Raw genomic sequence first — 17,578 nt, 5'->3', positions numbered from 1 at the left:
ATGACTAGATTCTAGTTTTTTTGTAGCTAAAACATACGTCTTTAAGTTAAAGTTCACATCGAAAAAATGTGCAGTCACTGTAATAAAAGAAATAGTATTTATAGAAGTCCAAATATATGAAGTAAGCGCGACATATTTTGTAGATGATAACATAGATTGAACCATTTCACGTGTAGAGTTATAAAGATTAGGTATGAGTGTTGTTGCTATAATTTTCCTGTTTGGCAACTTGTATCGCGAATCGAGAAGATTAATTATTTTTTTAAATCCACTATTTTCTACAATCGATAACGGTTGCATGTCTTTTGCAATCATTTCGACAACAGCTTTATTAAATTTATCAACTTTGCTCTCTGATGGTAAGCTGAACCTATAAATCAATATCATTTTTTTATCTTTTATTTAAAAGTAATTTTACATAGTAACTTGTATAAATAACACTATTACCTATTTGTTAGTATTAATTGTTTTGGTCTTCTTTGTTGAGTTCCTTGGGTTTGTTTCGTTATTTGTTCACGCATATTTAAATTCGTAGTTAAAGAACCTTAAGAACACATTTAATAAATAAATACTTATAATTTTTTTTTTATTTATCTATTTAGTGGTATTTTTAAAATATATTAATAAAAAAAATATTCAATGAGAGTTATATTGAAAAACTCGTTTAGAAAAGATACGGAAACAGTCAATAATAATCGCGTTGTCTTAGTATGATATTAAATGATTATTAGATTAATTAGTGATTAATAAAAATGTTATTTTATTTTACTTGTTGAGGGCGATGACTGTTCGTTAAAAACATTGATTTCATCCCGTTCTTCATTTTAGACGATAATCTATTTGCTTCCAACGCCGTTGTATGTTTTCGGCGTAAATGATCCCAAACATTTGATGTATTGTTAGCATATTTTATTTTAAATTTACACAATTTACATATAACTTGATTAGGAAAGTTGGGATCCTTATCCACAAAATTCCATACGTTCGATCTATTTTTTTTGTGCATTTTATAGAGAAAATAAATTTTACACTAAACTGTTTGGTACAACAACACTTTTAAAATGTTCAATGATTAACCGACTAATAAAAATAGTTTATATAATTTTTAAAGAGGGGCAGTATTTATTGTTGCCGTCACTTTTAAAAACGTAAAAATTTAAAACGCGCTGTCCTCTTTATCGGTGTTATGCCTTTATATGACAAAAGAGCAGGTAATGCTAGACCAGCATTGCCAACATTTAATACTGCGCGGACCGCACAATTTTCTCTAAATTACCGTGTAGGACCGTATGGACAAAAAATTTCACATTACTACTGATTGTAGTTTAAGCATCGACGTATATTTCACATGTTACGATTTCGGTCAGATTATGTGACGGGCATATACATTTTAATGCTAGATCGCGACACTGTGCTAGAGGCCTACTTATTTTTGTTTTCCCATAAGAACGTATGTTAAAAGTAGTTATTTTTAGATCAATATTCTTTAAATTTAAATTATATAATTAATTAATGTTATACATGTATTTGATGTGTTTTTTTGACCTGATTTTTTTGATAGAATAATTTTTATGAAATTATATATACTTTTTCTTTAATAGCAGAAAAACCAAACCCCATATCTTGAAATAGGTAAATATAGATGATCATATTTGATCAAATATAATAATTATCATTTAAGCTTAAGTGATATCTACTATCCTCTTTTATTTCATGTACTTTAACCTAATCACTCAAAAATTCATTAATATAATGAGGTAAGAGAATTTTTTTAAAAGTAATAAACAAAAAAACTTTTGCATCACTTATATAACAAAATTTCAAAGTAACCTTTACTTTTGGAACTAATTATTAAATCATTTAAACATATATATATATGAATGTATAAGAAATGTTAGCATATATATTATACATGCTTATCAAATGATAACATTATAAAATTAAGCTGTAAAATTCCCAAATTCTACATTAGAATATGGATTATCTAATTCAACTGTTTCTTTGGCTTCTTCATAACTATACATTTTACTATTCATTAAGTTTAACATAGACTTGGTTGGGGTAAAATTTTCACAACTTACACTTTTGATGTGTTCACTTGATAATAATAATTCATTTAAAGATTCCACTTGCAATCTGTTCCTAATTTTAGTTTTTATCAAGTTAATTTTAGAAAAAATTCGTTCACAATCAACTGATGAATGAGGTAAATCTTTAGAACAAAATTTGCTACATTTCTAAATTTAAACTCGCCATCACATTCTAAATTATATAAATGTATCCAAAACTCTTCTACATCCTTAATATTTGTAATGGAACTATTTAAATTAATTATTCTCAGCATTCTCCACTCAGAATCGATCATTTGAAGCTCAGATTCATTATATTGTTGGACAATTCTTGGGATTTCTTGAGTAATCGTATTCAAATTTTTAATTTTTATATATTTTCCACAGGCTCATAAAACATTAATAGGTTGTAGGTATTTTGTAGTTTTTAATAATGTAACCAATTGGTTGAGATCTCGAATTTCAACATTTTTTAATCCACTTTCAACTTGTTTTTCATAATAAAAAACGGTTACTTGACCATACTTGCTTATTTCATTTGAAGATGGAAGTTTTTTAACTAGGAGTATAGGTTCATTAGGAATAACTGATGTTGCTGGTATAGAACAGCATATACCACCCATTATATGAATAGTATTTAAACCATCGATAGTACATGAGTTAAAATCAGCATTGTCAAATACGAATTGACTGAAAGAGTTTTCAAAAATATTAGTTTTTAATATTTTATAATTTAATATTTTAATATTAGAAACAAGACGATTCAAATTTAATAATATCGTGGTAAGTTGAGCAAAGTCCTAGGCTAGATAAAATATTTATTAAATTTTTGGATTGAAATTTTCTATGGAGGTATATACCAACACCCATTTGAATAGTAGATTGAAATGATCGAGGTCTTGTCGCTGACATTATAGCATGAGCAATGGCAGTACATTTTTTTGATATTTGTGTTTTATCACCTTTCTTATTACTCAGTATTACTTTATTTAAAAATATATTCAATGTTTTTGGAATGACACAATCAACATTTTCTATAAATTAATTTGGTGCTGGGTAAGAACTTGTGTCATATATTTGTGAGCGAATATCTTCTAAAATAATTACTGCCGCGGCCTCTACAATTCTTTGTCTCTCTTCCTCTTTATTAAACTTTCGATTTTCATACCAATTTTTTGTCAATATATTTTGACATGTACCTCGAAAACATATAGTTGTGGTTTTTTTATTTGCGGAACTCAAGATAATATTTTTACCATATTTTTCAAGTAATTTTGCACAAATAGTTTTTACGTCGGGCACATAATCATCATCAATGTAAGGCAATATATCATTTTCAATCGAAAATTGACATTCCTCGCTATTTTCTAATATAGAATATATTTTTTCCATTACTATTTTAATGTCCTCATTTTGCGGTCTACCTCTTTTTAAATTGACTCTAGATGATGATTTGAAAAAATTAACAAAACAATGTTTGTGATATCTACCATCAGCTGCTACGAGATCAATTACATTAGCTAAAAGCTTTTCAACCTCTTTGCCCCATAAATCATTTCGTTGTTTAGCTTGAGTAATAATAGAATGGCCTATGTTTAAACTAGTTACAGTACATGCAATTTCTCTACACTCTACAGGCTTCGTTTTTTGAATATCCGAGAAATTGTCTAATATAATTTCAAAGCAAAATAAACACTTACTTTTAAGTTGAAGAGACTGAGATGATCGTACTTAATTTTTGGTAGGTGTAGGTGGTAATGTCGTATCAGTAAAAGTAGAAGCACTTGCTTGTTTCAGGTCACTTATAATGGTACATTTACGTTTATATTATTTTCTACATTCTATATACCATTAACGTGCCACTAAAGTTTTTAAATTTATTGTCTCCAAGCATTTCACTAGCCTTTAAAAGACTCAATAAACCTTTTTGCTTAACTTCGACAAAGTCACCTCGAGTTTTTTTAAAAAATACAGCAAGTGATATAAGACATATTTTAAAATTATAAAAATTTTTTAACCCAAAACTACTTTAACACAAAATATTTGCTCGTATTACTATTACTATCTCACGGCTGTAAGACGAAAAATTACTGTTATACAAGTATATTATCGTTAAACCTAACGTCTTTTGTTAAGATAAAATTCAGTCTGTAATTAGCGTCAAATCAATTACCTAAACTATCGGTTATATCTTAATATAAACTACACTATAATGATACTATAAATAAATAAACTCATACATACACATATAACCATTTGTACCATTGTGTCTGATGTAAGAATAATATGATAAAAATTAATCGTAAAATGGAAAAAAATTGAAAATAAATTTTAGTAATCCTATTAAATGTAATGTAACTGGAAAAATATTTGTTTAAATGAAAAAATATAAGATACCTTTTTTGTTTAAAATTGTCTTTTAAACAACTTTTTATTGTAAGTTAAATATTTTTTGAGAAAATTAAAAAAGCTCATATTTTTGAACTTTTGCGAGGCTGTAAAAAAAAAAGCTCAAGTCCAATCGATGAGGACTTTTAGTATGTCATTATACATATCTTAATTAAACTTTAAAAAAAAAAAAATTTTGTTTGGGAATTTTTTACGCCATTCGCCAAAATTACTCCTTCGTTGACTGGTCTAATATATCTTTTTACGCCGTTGAAATGATTGTAAAAAAAACCACAAATTATGTGAAATTTATATGGATTTTATATAGTTTGAATAAAAACTATACGTATAATCCTGTACAGTTTATAATAATTCTAATTCATATAACCATTATCATTATATGCAACGTATATGTTAAACGTTTTAAAATAATTTAAAGCAGTTTGAAAAAAAATTTTAAAAATTAGGTTTTAAATTCAATTTCTAAAACAATTTTTATATAAAAAATAATTCAAAATATTTTAAACAAAGTTAGGTAAAATTAAAATGCTAATAAATAATCTTTGTTTGTTTATATAACTAATTTAATACCGTTCTAAAATAAATAAAACCGTTTAGATGATACAAATAAAAGTTTTTTAAAACTAACATAACAAAATATCATACTAAATATTTTTTAAATCATGAGAATTATCACTATCCTTAATAACCCTGAAAAAAATGTGTTGAAGACACTCGCCTAAAACTAAAAAAAATATGACTGTAGAAATACCATCATCTCATTTTTCACATTAGGTATATGACATCAATTTCTACACGTAAAAGATCAAAGCTAAATTAAGAACAGTGCCTAACACTACGAAAATAGTTTATTCTGATAGATTAAAATTAGATTGAAAACTTCAATATAATAGATATTGAAGATACAAAGATAGCCGTTATTGTCAAAAAAAAAAAATAATAATAATAATAAAATTAAAAATGCAAATAATAAGTAAACCTATAAGGTAGTTAAACCATAAAGTTATTTACGTTTTATTAAAGTCGTTAAACTTAATTCAAATCTCCTGTTATTTTCTTTTTTCAGAATTATTATGTCTTCAATTCAATTATTAATTAAATTGTTAAACTATATTATATATTCAACGTAATAAATTTTTATGTTGATTTTAATCACATGGCATGATGTTTTTTATTCATAACTAAATGGTAATAGCAATGTCACCTGGGCAAAATGTTTAATAGTTACAAGAGAATAAATCCAAACGTCGATATTTTATTTCATACAGATTAAATTTTATATGTATAAATATTCTGTTAACCGATATCAAATTTATTCCACTTGAACTTTCATAAAATATCTGTATCATTTGTAAACTAATGTAATAAATAAACATACAAATTCAAAAGTTTTTTCTTTAAAAAATATATACATATTTTGATAATTCTCTATAATAAACTCTTAACACATTGTATTCTTTGACCAATAATAAAATAAAAATAAATAATTATTGTTTATACTAAATTTATTTATAATTGGCTTATACATTTTTTTAATGAATTTTTACAATTAAGTTTTCTTGACAATTAGATGTAAATGTTGAATTTATCGACATTTGAGTTCACTTCGTTTTTTCCCGTGAAAAATAAACTATCGTCTTGTGTAATTATTAAGATTTATTTAATTAGTTATTGATATGGCAAGTGAAAAAAATATTTTTGGTCAAACAAATGAATCAAACTTACATAAGGTCATACGCAGAGTTGAAGAAATATGGAATCGTCGTTTCATGCATTCCAATTGTGTTTTAAATAATACAAATAAAGGACAAATATCAAAAAAGTCAACTAAAGATGGAAGAATTATCTGTAAACACTATTAAGATTAATAATTAAACTAACTATTTCGAATAGAGAAAAAGTTTTTTAATATAAAATATAAGAAAAATTAATAATAAGTTCTCTTATTCATATATAACAATAATTCAGTCGCTTTACTTTAATTTAACTATTTTAATATTAAAAACCTTTTTCGAAATTGATTATTTAATTAATAATTATTAAAATTATATTCAATTTGCAGCAATTATTAATAAAAATATTTATCCTATAAAAAATTCCATTATTCCAAAAAAACGCACGTATCGAAAAACGAATAAAAATGATAAAATTATTCCAGAAAAATTGGTAACTATAATTATATTAATATATTTATTCGATTTAGCTATGTTATTGGGGTTTGTCTGATTCAAAAATATAAAATAAACTATCAACCCCCTTAATATAAATGCAGTAACATAATGTTTAATATTATTCTGCTATTTTTTCTATTAGATTTTTATGGGAAATTCAATTTTTATCGAAGATAATAATATAATATTAAGTATAGTTTATTTGTTTATTTAAATATCTCTTTGGTTACCTAGAATATGATGCAGCAAAGAGAATTCGGAACACTTTTTCAGAATGAAAAATCTGAAAAATATAAAAATGAAATTTTAAATTCAACAGAAAAAAAAAATATAGCAATTTCAAAAGACAATCCGCTATTAATATCAGCTGATTTGTTAGAAAAGGTATATTTTATTATGCTTTATTTCAATAAAAAGATTTTAGGGTATACCCTAAACCATTTTTTGGACTTAAAGCAGATTTCTTAAATAAATTTATCATATAATTAAATATATTTTTATGATCCGTTAAGAGTTTTCATAAGAAAAATTTGGAACGCAAATCCGAAATAAAAAAACAACTTTTTGAGATATCTTCTAATACTACTGCTCGACCAAATTTAAAAAGAAATTCATCCGAAGAAGATGAAAAAGTCATAAAAAGTATACAACTTTTAAAATATAATTCATTTTTAAAAAATATGAAGTTTTGATTTTTGAAACAAATATGTAATATTTTTAAACATAAATTATTTTAGAGCCAAAAGTTAGTTCTAATCCTTTGACCTTAAATACGCCGAATGACGTAAATTTACTTGCTCTGTCCACTATTGAAGTAATAAAAGTACCAGAGAAAGAAAAAGGTAATTAGTTATTTAATCTATTTATTTTATGTAAAATTAAATAAAAAAAGATTATTTATTAAACATAATTAATTATAATAATACGAGTTAAATTAATATAACTTCTGCAGAGGCGTGTCATTAAGGGGGTCCATGGACGTTTTAAACAAAAGTAATTATACGTGTTTAATTTCATATTCCAAAACCTTAAATAAACCTAAATAATAGTAAACTGTTCAACAAAGTCTTTTATTAATTTTATGAAAAATGTTTAAATATGGTTACACTTGCAGAAGTAATGCAAGATCAGAACACAAAATCTCTTGATCAGTATAATGCACCTTCATTTAAATCGCCCACATCATGGTATACTTCAGACACAATTAATGAGTACATTAAAATGATAGTAAAACGGTCAGAAGGTGAAGTTTATGCAGTTGTCACTGATTTTATTGTAGCGTATCTTCGAGGAGGTTATCCAGCTGTAAGAAGATGGATAAAAAAAGATATTCACACAATAAAATTACTTTTTGTGCCCATGAATGTATATGAGAGTCATTGGATATTGACAGTGGTTAATATACCTGAAAAGACTGTGACATCATATGATAGTCTTAAGTCGTATAAGGGTCCTTATCCAATGACATTAAAAAATTTCTTAATTGAATGGGAGATGGATAAAAAAGGAAAAGCTTCTACATAGACATTACAAATAGGCGAGACATCTCGCCAAACCAATGGACATGATTGTGGGCCATTTACTGTTGAGCTGGCAGAAAAAATGTCTCGAGGAGATACAACACCAATAAATGCAAATTTTATGCCTTTTATAAGATTAAGACACAAAAATGAAATTATTGCTGGCGAGCTATTCTATTAATATTTTTTATGAATGAAATTTTATTGTTGTATTTTATATAAATTTTCTTAATATTCACTATAAATTGAAATTTTTATTTGTATACCACCAAACATTTTTTTTACTTTTTCTATGTTTAATTGGTGTTTTGTTATTTTATTTTAATCTTATTTTTCTTTGTAACATTATTTCATTAAAGAAATTCAAATTTAATATAAATTTATCTTGACTGAAATAATTTATTGTTCTTATTATGTGAATATACAAATATTATAATATACAGTTATGGATACAATTAAGTTAAAAAGTCAACCAATTTTAAGTTTTTAAGTTAACAAATGTATCTACTATTTTAACAACTTATTTATAGTAAATTATGAGATTCATAAAGAATTTCACAATAACAATGTACTATAATTCAATGGCATAATAATTGTTAACGATGGATATTATAATAATATTTAAAGTTATGCACGTTTTTCTTAATTTTTTTAAAAGTATTATATTTAAAAAAATGAATGTAACGAATAAATTTATTTTAGTTTTAACAAGGCATTTAATTTTGAATATTTTATATAAAATGATCGATTCCGACCCCCAATAATTTGTTGTTTGCACGATAAAACAAAAAAAAACATTATTATTAGGAATAATTTTTTCGATTGTTGTATTTATATATGAAACAATCTTTTTGTACTAACTAATAGTTATAATAGTTCAATAATAACTCAAAATGTAGTTAATAAAGATATAATCAAAGTAAAATTATATAAAATATTGATACACTTAAAACAGAATAAATAAATAATACACAAAATGAACACTTAATGTCACAAACGAATCACGAGGAAAGAGATTACCTTCGGTACTCCCGAGGTCTTCTCTTTCTCTCCTCCCCCTACAATTCATTCCATTTCATCTTATATACTAACATATTTTGTTTTTCTTTTTATAAAATTCATATAGTAATCATTTTCAAAAATGTTTATAAATATTTACTTCCTGATCTAGTAACAATAATTCGGGGATTACAATTAATCTAAACATTACAAAAGTGTTCTACTTCTAGGTTTACAAATAATAGACTATATTATATTTTTGTAATAATAGATCAAGAAATTCATAGTTAAACCAAACATTACAAAAATACTTTGTTTTCAGTTTTACAAAATAATGACCTATATTACACGATAAAATTGAAACTTCATGGACTATTCAAATCAATTTTTTTAGTTTTTAGATTTTTAGATAATATTTTCTATATTAATTATATGCCTAGCTAATATATATTACAGCTCGGTATTTCACCGAAATGTTACTTCGACATCCGTATCGATCAAAAAAGATATCCAGTTCAATAAATATTTGTAAGTAGAAAAATATTACTATAAGTAGTACACTAAATACAATTTTTGACCAATTAACCAAAGTACCAATAAATCTAAATGACATTGAAGTTGTATGCAAATCATAACAGGAATAACAATTTTTACCGTAAATTATTCATTTTATGATTTTGCGCCCTCCGGGATGGGATGTTGCGGCCGGTCGTGTGCACATAAATTATTATAATATTGAAGATTATTATTGATTGGTACAGAATGTCTTTAGCAAAGATCTACTAGTAGGCAGTTGTTACAGTCATTGTTTATTATATTATATCGTGTGACAACTGTTCTCCAGCGTGTCTTGCTTCACTCATCCCTTTGACCACTCAGCACGGCAATCTATGACCTCCGTGTCAATTGTCATCGGTGTATAGTTCAACGTCGTTAGTCATTAGTTTATGGGTCATTTTTTATTTTTTGTAGCAAGCGCCTTTGCTTGAATTATTTGCTCCCTTGTGCTCAGTGTTCGTGCCCTTGCACGCCACTAGTGATTGGGCCCTGACCATCACTAAATATCTTCATTGCCATAGTCGCTTTTTCGCTGTCTGTTCTCATCTGCCATTACGTGCCTGGATCTACACTGCCTCGTATACTCAGATGTTCGACACCATTACCATAAGATCTCATACAGTCCACTCATCATTATCAACAACTTCATCTGTTCAACTGAGTTTTATATTATTTATTGTTTGTTTTAATTGAGTTTAACACTATCTTTGTTTTTGCCGCACTATTTAATGGCCCCTCCGCTGCCCCTTAAATTTAAGATACTCTCTCATGAATTACTAATATATGTGGTTATTTGTTATTTAATTATTGTTTACTCTCGTTAATTATTGGATGTACAGTTAGCCGTCATCCCACAGGTGACTCATTCCCGCTTCAATAATAGTTATTTAAACAGGCTTAAGGTAAAACGGCATTCTAGTGCGGTGTACAACTAGCCGTCATACGGTCTAGCTGCCTCGTACAAAACAATTTATTGTTTTAATTATAATACTCTATATTATATATTATACATGGCTAGGCGTAAAGGAGTTAAATTTATTAACTTAACATAGATATTTAGATTTTACGTTAACTTGATTTTAAATTAAATTAATTAGTTTATTTAACGATTGATTTGCCTATAATACCTCTTCAAATAAAATTCTAAATACTTAAAAATATTATTTTTATAAAAATTCCAAAATATTTGTCTTATTCAATGAATAAATATGTAACAACCATTTCACGGTTTCTTGTTGCTTAATGGTAATTTTATTGATAAACAACTTCTGCGAAATCTTGAGTCACGGTCAAGTGACCAGCTGAACCTTGTCATGCAGGTATAAATTCTATTATTAAATATCTATCGACATTATCGTCTACAGTAAACGTACAATAAATAATCGGTCTAATACTATACTTATAATGTTTTTGATAACCAATTCGTTTTCTCTATTAGTCGTAGTCGTTCTATTATGGGTGTCCTTTATTTTTAAAATTTTAGTTATTCTTCAGGCTCGCATCCATTATTTGAGTGTATACATATAAAAAGTAATTCGCATTATTTAGTATATATCGTACACTTTCTGGATTATAAATTTTCTTTTTTTTTTTTTAATGGAGTTTCTATGGCTGTAAGTTATTAATATTTTATGGTATAATCTTTCATTCAATTATTAGATTTGCCTTTTATATAGTGAAATCGCACTATTTTTGATTATTGAATATATACTAATTTTCATCTATTAAGTTTTTATTTAATAATATATCTCTAAATATTGAATAGATCAGTATTATAATTTATCATTATTATATTAATGAGTAGTTAACATGTACTAGATAAAATTTAATTTATACAAATTATTAAATAAAAAATTTTTTCAATATTTTTAATGATTTTGATGGCTTAGATTTGCGTCTTTACTCTTTAGACTACGTTTTCATCACATATTATAAAACGTGGTGGGGGTACCTACCATTGGTGTTTTGTGTTTGATATGAACACCTTTAGTCGAATACAGTCTATCGTCGTCGCTCAACCATCGAGGAGTTATTATCATGTTAAGAGGGGGTAGTCTTACAGTTGTCGAAATATTCTTTTGTAAATTTTGTCAATCGTTTCATCAACCTTCTCAAGTAAGTACGTTATATTGCTGTTTATAATAAGTTTATCTAATCTATGATTATTACTTTATATTTATATTATATAAAAATTCTTAAGTTATGCAACAATAACAAAATTAAAATAATTAACTCATTTAATATTTTTTTCAAATTAGAAAATCTTTGGTTTTATTAAGTAATTATTATTTATCTATCCATCAATCAGCTATTTTAAATTTAGTACCATATATATTTAAGTAGTTTATTTGATAATAAATAGTTCAAGATAAATTAATTGTTATAATATTGTTGAACTGTCAAATGAGTAATTTAAGTACAATCGATCAATTCATTAAGTAGTTTTATACATACCAATATTTACCAATAATAAATAATAGTTAAATTAAAAATCGTAAATATTTATCATTTACATGATAAATAATACATGATAAATAATATTGTTAAAGTGACAAACAAATATTTTAAAACTAACAATCAAGTAATTTAATTTTATACAAACCAATTAATAAATAATATTTAAATTTAAAAATATTATTGAAAATGCTTTAATGTTTTCTTAAATGACTAAAAATAAGTATTAAAAGGTTTTCGTTTAATTTTATACAAGCATTTTAATTCTGGATTATTTTGTTTCATTTTACAGCTTATTGAACTTGTTATTCTCTTAACTTTTTAATAAATTTATTGCACACAATTTAATATTTGTATTTGGTGTAACAAAAATGTGTTTATTATTTACATGATAAAAAGACGGGCAGTATCTGGCCTACTTGTACAAAAAGTCTTGTCGCTGGTACGCGTTTTATAAAGTTACACAAAAAAAAATGGCGGGCTGTATCTAGCTAGCATCAACGGAAAGTGATGCCGCAGGTACGCGCATTTGAAAAAAAATACTATTATAAAATTACAAAAAAATATCTATAATACGTTATTAATTTTGTGGATCAATTTGTCAAATATTGAAGTTTTATATGAGAACTTTATCGCTGTCGAAATACACATTCCTTATGACGTACACAATAATTTAAGAGAAAAAAATTAGTTAATAATTTTAAAAAAGTGGAATAAAATGAGTGAATATATAGTAAAATATTATATTGTAATATAATAGTTCTGTTGAAGAAATTCTATATGAATGATTGTCTAATTTATGTAACAGCTGATAAATACTTTTATTTTTACTTATTATTTTAAAATTTAATTTTACTATATATTTTATTAAATATTGAGTTTCTAATTATGCAGATTATGTATATTAATTTTTTAAGCTAATTAAATCATAATTTAAATTGATTACTTCTTTGTTGACAGTTTTACTTACTAAGTATTTGTAAATTCAAAAGTATTTTATTTAAAGTTAATAATATTTTTTTGTTCTAATTGTAAATTAATTGACTTGTTAACTGACAGTTCAACATTACAAAATATTATTCTTCAGCAAACTCTCCCCAATAAGTGGACTATCTAGAGTTGTGTCCTATAAATATAAGACTATAAAGCATTTTATATTTGCAAGTGTAGTAACTCAAAACAGGGGTAAATAAAATAGAGAATTAAAAATTTTAAAAATAAATTAATCTATGTATAGATGTTGATAATTTGTAATAGGGGGTGTAGTATAAACGAGACTCCCTTAAAATATTAATTTACTAAATTGGTATTTGTTTTGTTTAATTGTAATCAATCTGGTTTAGTTTAGAAGTAATCTCAGATTTAATTAACAACTCTTATTATTTTAAATGTACTTAACATTCTTGGGCAACATCAGGAACATTTTTTTTTGTTATTTTTAATGTGTATAAAAAGTGTAATTTTCAAATAACTTAACTTAAAATCAATAGCTGTATAAAAGTGACTGATACAAAAATAATAATTTTATTGTAAAATATATATAATTTTTTTTGTAATTGTTAGAGGAAATTATTGTACAGGGAGTGATAGGAAAGGAAGAATCAGAATCAAATAAGCTGAAAAACCAATTAGTCCAATTACTATGCGAGTGTAGCTAATATTCCTTGTACTTTGTGATCGACTAACGAAACGTTAGTGTGTTGATTACCTTCTACTTTTAACTAAGTGTTCAAATGTTTAACCCAACCCAACTAAATTGTATAACAAATACAGGGTGATTGACTAACTATGCCTCACGAATTTTCTTTAAAAATATTAGTATTATCGTATATGTAATTATTTTATTTGTTATAAATCTTTGTTGAGCTACTTGACAAGAAAAATGAAGATTCAATCTTCATCCCTCAACCCTTAAATCAATATCAACTTTAGTTTTTCAAATAGCAACCCAGTTTTTTTTTTTATTAATCTTGTTAATAATAAAAAAAAAAATTTTCTCAAAAAAAAAAAAAAATCAATTTTAATAAATTCTAAGCGAGATATTACTATTTAAAGTTTAGGGGATTTAACAAATAAAACAGTAGTCGGGTAAATATAGTATCGTTATTATTTAGTGTACCGATAAGAAGTGGTAGCGCTTATCGATTTACGATCCATAACGTTCTCGTCTGTAATGATTTTTTCTTAATAAATCCTAAACTTTAGAGAGCCGTGGAGCGCTTAATATTTAATAAAATAAAATATTTTTTTTACAAAAAATTTTTTTTTTATTAAACTAAATCTAATGGTATAAAAAAAAAATAGTGTTGCCATTTGAAAATATGAAGTTGACACTATTTTTAAGCAAAAGGGATGGTGTTAAAAATTTAAATTTTCTCGTGAAACATATCTCATCAAAGATCCATAATGTTAAAAAAAAAAAAATTGTTTATAACTCCTATACTTTCAGAGATAATTCGTGAGGCATAGTTAATCAATCACCCTGTACACACATAAACAATAAAGAATCGATAATTTAAAACTTATTACTGTATACTCTTTAAATTATATAAAATAAAAATAATTATTAATTATTAAAAATGTTACCATAGATTTTACACCTTAAATCTATATGATAATACAAATTACAACAGTGATCACAGTGTCCCTCTAAACAGGGCCGCCACTGTTATATATATTTTACAAAATTGTTCCTATTATTACCATACAATTTTTTACCTCTATTATTATGTTGCTGCTGATGATTGTTAAACTTTACTGACATGTTCCCATTATTTGTTGTTCCGGTTGATTCAATTTCTTGTCTATTAAATTCTGAAAGCTCGATCGATTGACAAAATTAAACAGTTCTCTCTAAGTTTAAATTGTTTTCTAACAGTTTTTGTTGAGTCTTATTATTGTAGATGCCTAAAATTATTTGTGTTGTTAGTAATTATTCTTCTGCATCTTTGAATTCGCATATTTTTATTAATTCTTTCAAATCCGTATAAAATTTATCAAATGGTTCTACTTGATTTTGTTTTCTTTGGAAAAATTTGAACTGTGACATTACTAAGTTTCGCTTTGGTATCCACCGTGTCTCCATTGCGTCAAGTATTGCGCTTACATTCTTTTCCTCTATATTTTCCTCAATTTGGAAGTATATTTTTCTTGCTTCAGGACCCATCAGGTTCAACAGTCTGGCGACTTGAATTTCCTTTGTCTTTTTCGTTGTTTCGTTAGCCGTGAAGTAGATCTCTACTTCTTGCCTGAATAATTTGAAATTGGCTTGTACGTCATGTTTCAATTTTTCGGGCCTTTCATAATCCGTCATTATTACGGATATTTTTATAATAAATATTATTATTATTATTACCGTATTATTTAAAATACCGACTGCGCCATGTTTCGTCTTCTCTTATTGACGATATTAGAACAATATTAAAATAAGATATTATATAATATTAATTAACATAGATCACGTGTGTGTGGTATGAGTGTCTTTATTGAACTATGTTGTACAGGTTAGATGCGACAACGCAGTTAGATAACACAACAATAGGTTCCTCCGTCAGCGGTTCTTCTATTGTGGTTGGTCCTTCCGTTGGTGCTGTAGCCGTGTCGGTTGTTGTGTTTGTTGTTTTCGTGGTTGATGTTGTTGGGTCGGCGGGTGTCGTCTCGCCGACGACCTCTCCCCAACGCTTCGGCATGTATTCTCTGTACCGCTTCTAGCGGCGCTCTGCTCGAACGGTGAGGACCGCGCGCTGCGGATGCTGGGGGAGAGGCCGTCGTGGGGTAAAGAAGTTAGGGGCGGTGATGTCAGGACGTTGGGTTGGGGTCGCTGTTGTTGTACATGCTGAAACAGACATAAAAAAACATATAAATATCACAATCCGTCAGCCAGTTTGTGGTCTTACGTGTCATAGTAATTTCTTTTCATTTTTCATACATGAGACGTGAATTTTTCGCTGGGGAACTTGGTCTGTTAAAAACACTCCTTTCCCTAGGTGATCCGCTAATCTGACGGGACCCAACCCAACCAAACCACCGGTTCATCACGTTGATCATTTCCTTCTACACCAGCGATTTGTCGTTGTCGCATAAAATTACGCGCACATATCCGAAGCGTGAGAATAATTCGCGCTCTAGCGTATCAACAATTGTTTTTGTCGTTGCCGCTTCGATTGCGTACGTTTCTGTTCACCTACTGAAACAGTCAGTCGCAACTAACAAGTTTGTTACTAATTACTAATTACTTCCCATGACTGTTTTGGTTGGCGACTGGTTCGTTACGCCTAGCGCCTAAAGGTCTTAAACCAAGCAAGTTTCTATTGGGCTGGAGACCCATATACGTCACTTGAGATTGATAAGCGCCGGTAGGAGCATTACTTATAGAGTTCCGAACTGCTTCAGCGAGAACGCCTATTCAAGGAATTCCTTCGTATAAGATATATATATTGTCGTCAACACCTTCGCCAGGAGGAGCGAGGTTACTATAATAACTATCGTTATATTCAGGCAGAATTACGTTTGAAAGATTGTTCTCATCAGTATGGGGGCTACCTCGCGTACTGCCATATATATTCGATGCGAACAGCGAACACTTTCGCATGGATTTGTTACGTATGGTCCGACATGATTACTGTCATGTAGTCTAATTGGCTTGTTGATTAAAGCGGGTAGATTGGATTTCGAATCCGACTGTGTTTTTGGTTTGTCGGATTGAGACTTAAATTGGTGAGCGTTCCGAGAGCTTTTTGATTCCGTTGCTTATCGGGATGACCACGTTGGATACCAGCGGGGTTTGTCTCGGATGTGGGCTCAGTTGGTTTCTTATCCATCGTATTAATTGGAGAGTAGATAAGAGTGGGAGAAGTTAAAATTAATAGTTATCTTGATATAGATAAGTTAATGTGAACTTCTGAGTTGTTAGTTGATTGAAAACAGCGTATGAGAGCGTATATTATTTCAATGGGGTGCGAACTTCGCTTCCAACATGTATATTATACGCACATTCTGCAGCCGATACTTGTCGTTCATGAAGAATCTTCATACATATTGAAACGTTTCTACGTTAGTACTCTTTTAAATATGTTGTTTACTAACTTAAATTCATCAATAATACGAAAACACAAATTGTTCAAATAATCAATTTAAATAGCAAACTTAATTTAAGGTGAAAGTAGAAGTATAACCTATTGTATCACGGTTGGTTGGGTTGAAAGGATTAAAAGGAATATTTAGAAAAAGCCAGTAATCTTGATCACGGTGATAACACGATGGTTATGATGATCGACGTTGAAGATTAAACTAACTTTTTAAGTAAAGAACTTAAATATATACAATTTTGATCACGGTTGGTAACGCGTTGTTACAAACACCGTTGTAATTTCTATATATTAAATATTAAGATTTAAGG

The 17,578-nt window shown here is 27.3% G+C and overlaps 1 protein-coding gene across 2 annotated transcripts; it reads left to right on the top strand.

The window, feature by feature from the left end:
* Positions 1 to 6,154: 6,154 nt before the first annotated feature.
* LOC126906530 (sentrin-specific protease 1-like) lies at positions 6,155 to 8,358 on the top strand. Of its 2 annotated transcripts, XM_050687097.1 has the most exons (6): positions 6,155 to 6,326; positions 6,541 to 6,644; positions 6,884 to 7,033; positions 7,162 to 7,291; positions 7,387 to 7,491; positions 7,764 to 8,358. In XM_050687097.1, the coding sequence occupies exons 1-6, from the start codon at positions 6,155 to 6,157 to the stop codon at positions 8,171 to 8,173; spliced, it is 1,071 nt and encodes a 356-aa protein (XP_050543054.1). In that variant the 3' UTR covers positions 8,174 to 8,358. The 2 variants fall into 2 exon arrangements, with proteins under 2 accessions (XP_050543054.1, XP_050543055.1); XM_050687098.1 differs by lacking the exon at positions 6,541 to 6,644 and having other exon boundaries at positions 6,175 to 6,326.
* The last annotated feature ends 9,220 nt before the right edge of the window (positions 8,359 to 17,578 follow it).

The sequence above is a fragment of the Daktulosphaira vitifoliae genome, unplaced genomic scaffold (assembly GCF_025091365.1).
Source record: "Daktulosphaira vitifoliae isolate Bord-2020 unplaced genomic scaffold, ASM2509136v1 Scaffold_5, whole genome shotgun sequence".
Classification (NCBI taxonomy): Eukaryota; Metazoa; Arthropoda; class Insecta; order Hemiptera; family Phylloxeridae; genus Daktulosphaira; species Daktulosphaira vitifoliae.
Note: the sequence above shows the minus strand (reverse complement) of the source record. Positions and strands in the feature narration are given on the sequence as shown.

What these genes read in the sequence shown, in the direction of transcription:
- LOC126906530 (XM_050687097.1), top strand. Translation starts at nt 6,155, where the DNA reads ATGGCAAGTGAAAAAAATATTTTTGGTCAAACAAATGAATCAAACTTA. An exon ending in TAAAGATGGAAGAATTATCT is followed by an intron (nt 6,327 to 6,540) that starts GTAAACACTATT and finishes TTCAATTTGCAG; the next exon opens with CAATTATTAATAAAAATATT. An exon ending in AGATGAAAAAGTCATAAAAA is followed by an intron (nt 7,292 to 7,386) that starts GTATACAACTTT and finishes AAATTATTTTAG; the next exon opens with AGCCAAAAGTTAGTTCTAAT.